This window comes from Galeopterus variegatus, unplaced genomic scaffold (assembly GCF_000696425.1).
Source record: "Galeopterus variegatus unplaced genomic scaffold, G_variegatus-3.0.2 Scaffold287, whole genome shotgun sequence".
Lineage (NCBI taxonomy): Eukaryota > Metazoa > Chordata > Mammalia > Dermoptera > Cynocephalidae > Galeopterus > Galeopterus variegatus.
In genome coordinates, this window is record NW_007726398.1 from 140,367 (window position 1) to 143,782 (window position 3,416).

General features: G+C 46.5%; 1 protein-coding gene and 1 non-coding gene across 2 annotated transcripts in view; both read right to left on the bottom strand.

The window, feature by feature from the left end:
* FKBP7 (FK506 binding protein 7) overlaps positions 1 to 1,676 on the bottom strand; it is a 10,743-nt gene extending 9,067 nt beyond the window's left edge. The window contains exons 1-2 of the mRNA XM_008567046.1: positions 1,325 to 1,676; positions 106 to 257 (exon numbers count right to left, since the gene is read on the bottom strand). Coding sequence (XP_008565268.1) covers positions 106 to 257; positions 1,325 to 1,533 — 361 coding nt within the window. The 5' untranslated portion in view covers positions 1,534 to 1,676. The remainder of the gene's footprint in view (positions 1 to 105; positions 258 to 1,324) is intronic.
* Positions 1,677 to 2,590: 914 nt separating this feature from the next.
* TRNAI-GAU lies at positions 2,591 to 2,664 on the bottom strand. The gene has a single exon. It is a non-coding gene; the product is annotated as a tRNA-Ile (tRNA).
* Positions 2,665 to 3,416: the final 752 nt, after the last annotated feature.

Here is a 3,416-nt window from a genome sequence, read left to right on the forward strand (position 1 = left end):
AAAAAAAAAAAAAAAAAAAAAAAAGATTCTTTTGGATAATCACCCAGAAATCTATGAGTTATTTTAAATATAACTAAAAAGAGAAATTAAAATTAAACACTTTACCATAGCCTTCCTTTCCATATGCAAATGAAGGGGGTATAATCACTTTTCGCTTTTCTCCAGGGCACATATCCATCATAGCAACCTCTAGGCCTTTTATGACTTGGCCAACACCAAGAACAAACCATTTGGGGTGGCCTTCATTTTCTGTCCGGCTATAATAAAAAAAAACAATACTTAGGTAAGCTGATTTCAAGAAATCAAACTTTAAAACACAGCTGGGCATTTAGTGATAATATAAAGTTGGAGTCCTTTCCAACCATCTTTTTTCCCATATTAGCAGTCTTTGTGAACGCCCTGGTGGGATGTTTGGCTCAAACTTCCCTATAATTGCCAGAAAGAGGTATGATTTGCCCAAAGCTAGTCATTAGGAGTCATCTCATTTTCTTTTTTACTGTCATCTTTACAAAAACTGTTCAACAGTTAACTTTTTAATGAGTCGCTAGCCCCTAACTAGCTGCCTGGCATGTACCAATAACTCACTTCTCCGGGATTGTTCTAAAAAATTATGGGGCAGGTTTTGTCTCAAAAAGTCATTTTAATGGTAATTTAAAATTGTATCTTCTTAAATGTGTCTATTTTCTTCTAAATGGGAAGAACTAACTTTCCCCAATCCTATCTTTACAGGGTAATAATAGCACAGATGAAGACATTCTCCCTCTGAATAAACCATCAATTAAATAACAGTGGGCAGCCTGTGGGATGAGAGAGCAGTCTAGAGGTCACAGGTCCAGCAGAAGTCACAAGGAAAGTTGCTGTTGTAGTGGCTTTTTGATCCAGTTAGAAAGTGGCCCCCAACGTGTAAAAATCGTGCTTCAGAGGCCAATATAAAATCTCTTTAATTATCCTATGCAATCCTTTAATTATTCTATAGACTCCAACTCTTGGCAAAGGAAAAGTGTGAACATCCTACAGGTAGTACCTTGATTCAGGTCTAGAGGTCCCAGGAATAGTGGTGATGGGGGTATGTGTGGATGTAGCATACTTCTGGTAAATTCTGGGGCCAATACTTTCAACAATTTAAAAACTAATCCTCAGTTGATTAGGGAACTATTGCCATCTAATCTGAGTTTTTTCCTATGAGTAAAAGGCTCAACTCTTACAGTGAAACAAAAACCCAAAGCTACAAACAAAACCACCAGCCAGTTAGGCTTCCGGTTGGTGGAGGGAGGCAAGATTTCAGCATCAACTGGAGGCGGGAGCACTTCGCACCATTTCCTACCTGCAGTAGAATTTCGAGCCGTCTTCAGCCAAGTAGCCATCGTAATGGGCATTTAGCAGGTCTCCCTTCTTGCTTGTCTTAGAGCAGTTTTCCGGACGATGCAAAACTTCTATTTTCACTTCCTCTGTGCTCTCCTCTTCCTTTTGTGTCTGAGCAGCAAAAAGGCCCCACAGGTAAAAGAAAACGACTAATCTGAATAAGAACTGCATGGCTCCCTGAGTCTGCCCCAAAGAATCACCGGGCTCCCTCGGGCGTGCCGCTCGCGCTGGTGGCCTGCCCTGCAGCCGAGTTCCGACGCGTGGCAGACATTGTCCAACGTCACAAAGGGCCGGGGCGGGGCTATGCGCGGCCTCGCCCCCTCCCCCTCCAGCGGCGCTCGCCGCGGCGTTTTTGCCAGTCTGCGGTCCGGCGTGTGTCCGTCTGGTACTGGGCGCTAAGGTAGCACAGCACACTCGCACCGCTTCTCCTCGCCTGGTCCGTGTATTTTACAGCCGGTGTCCTCAGGGTTCGGTAGTAACGCTCGCCTTTCCTAAAATGAAACTGGTAAAAGACAAGATAAAAAGCCTGGGGCGGCGTGTCTTAAGAGTAAGAGAATGTGGTTGTCATTTCTGGGCACCAAACACTCCTCCGAAGGCCCTTAGGGAACTAGCGGATTTTGGGGGGGCATTCTGGACGAGCGTAAAAAATAGGTGTGCAGTGGTTTTTTTGGGTGCTTCTGGGATGTCCTTGCAGCTCTTTCTCGGGGTCGGAGTCCTGCATTAAGGGGTTCCAGGCTGAGTCACACACAACCCGACGGTCACCGGACGCCGCTCCCACGCCCGGCTATAGCGTTTCCACGAGCCAACTTCAGCGATTCCGGACCTGCTCCCGCCTTGCGTTTCTTTCCCCCACCACTTGGCGGGGTGGAAGAGGGATCTGATTTGATCTGAAGGTCTCTTAGTAGTGCCGGGAATGCTCCTGAGGTTGTTTTTCTTACCCGGTGATTTCCGTAATTATCCACATCAGACGAGGAAACTAGTATTGGGCATTTTGTTCCAATCTCGCAGCTAATACGCAGCCTGGACGAGGCTAAATCTGATACAACCTCCAACCACCCCCATTTTAGTACGAAAACCTTTCAAACATACAGAAAAGTCGAATTTTACAGTGAACACCCTTATGCACACCACCTAGATTCTATCATTAACGTTGAACTATATTCGATTTATTACATATTCATTGAACCATCTCTCTACCCATCAAATCACCTTATTACTTTTTGGCGGCCGGCCAGTACAGGTTTCGAACCCTGGATCTTGGTGTTATCAGCACCATGCTCTAACCAACTGAGCTAACCGGCCATAACTCACTTTATTTCGAAGTGAATGCCCAAAGACTTTACCCAAACCAGAAAACCTTCAGCAAAGGCCTGGCTTACGTTCTGGGAGCAAAGGTCTTATTCTACCTCAGTGATGCTAAGAAAAGCCGCGGGACTGGGCCTGCCTTATCTGCTGTGCTTAAAGTTTGCAAAATTCCGTAAATATGAAAATTACTCTCAATTACATAAGATGACGATCACTTCCAAGCAGGATTTTCAAAAATTATAAAAGCTAGGGGAAAGCCCCCATTTTTAGAATAACACTCCTAAATTTACTTCCATGTTTCATATTCTAAATATAATTGGGGCCATACAAGGTTAATTATTGGCGTCATGACAGTTCCTTGGGGTCCCTTGCAGTTTCTTGCAGAAGGACCCCGTCATCTGCACACTGCCTTCCTAGAAGATAATTTCTCGGACCCCTTGAGTGTAAGGAAGATAAGAAGGAAACAGAAATAAGAAGCCTTTCATTTTCTCGAAGACAAAAACAACCGACCTGAGGCTTTGCTATAGGAAAACCCGAAAGGCCTAAGTCACTGCCCTCGGGACGAGTGCGCGGGAGCTCGTCCCGGGGTTGGCCAGAGGACTGCGCGCGCTGCTGGCCTCAGCCCCGGGGGGAGACGGGAGCCCCGACCCGCCTGCTGAGGGCCGGAGGAAAGAGGAGTTGGGCGGTGCCGGGCCGGAGGGCTTGGAAGCGCCGCGCCGGCGCGCCCGTCCCCTTCGCGCAGCCTCCGG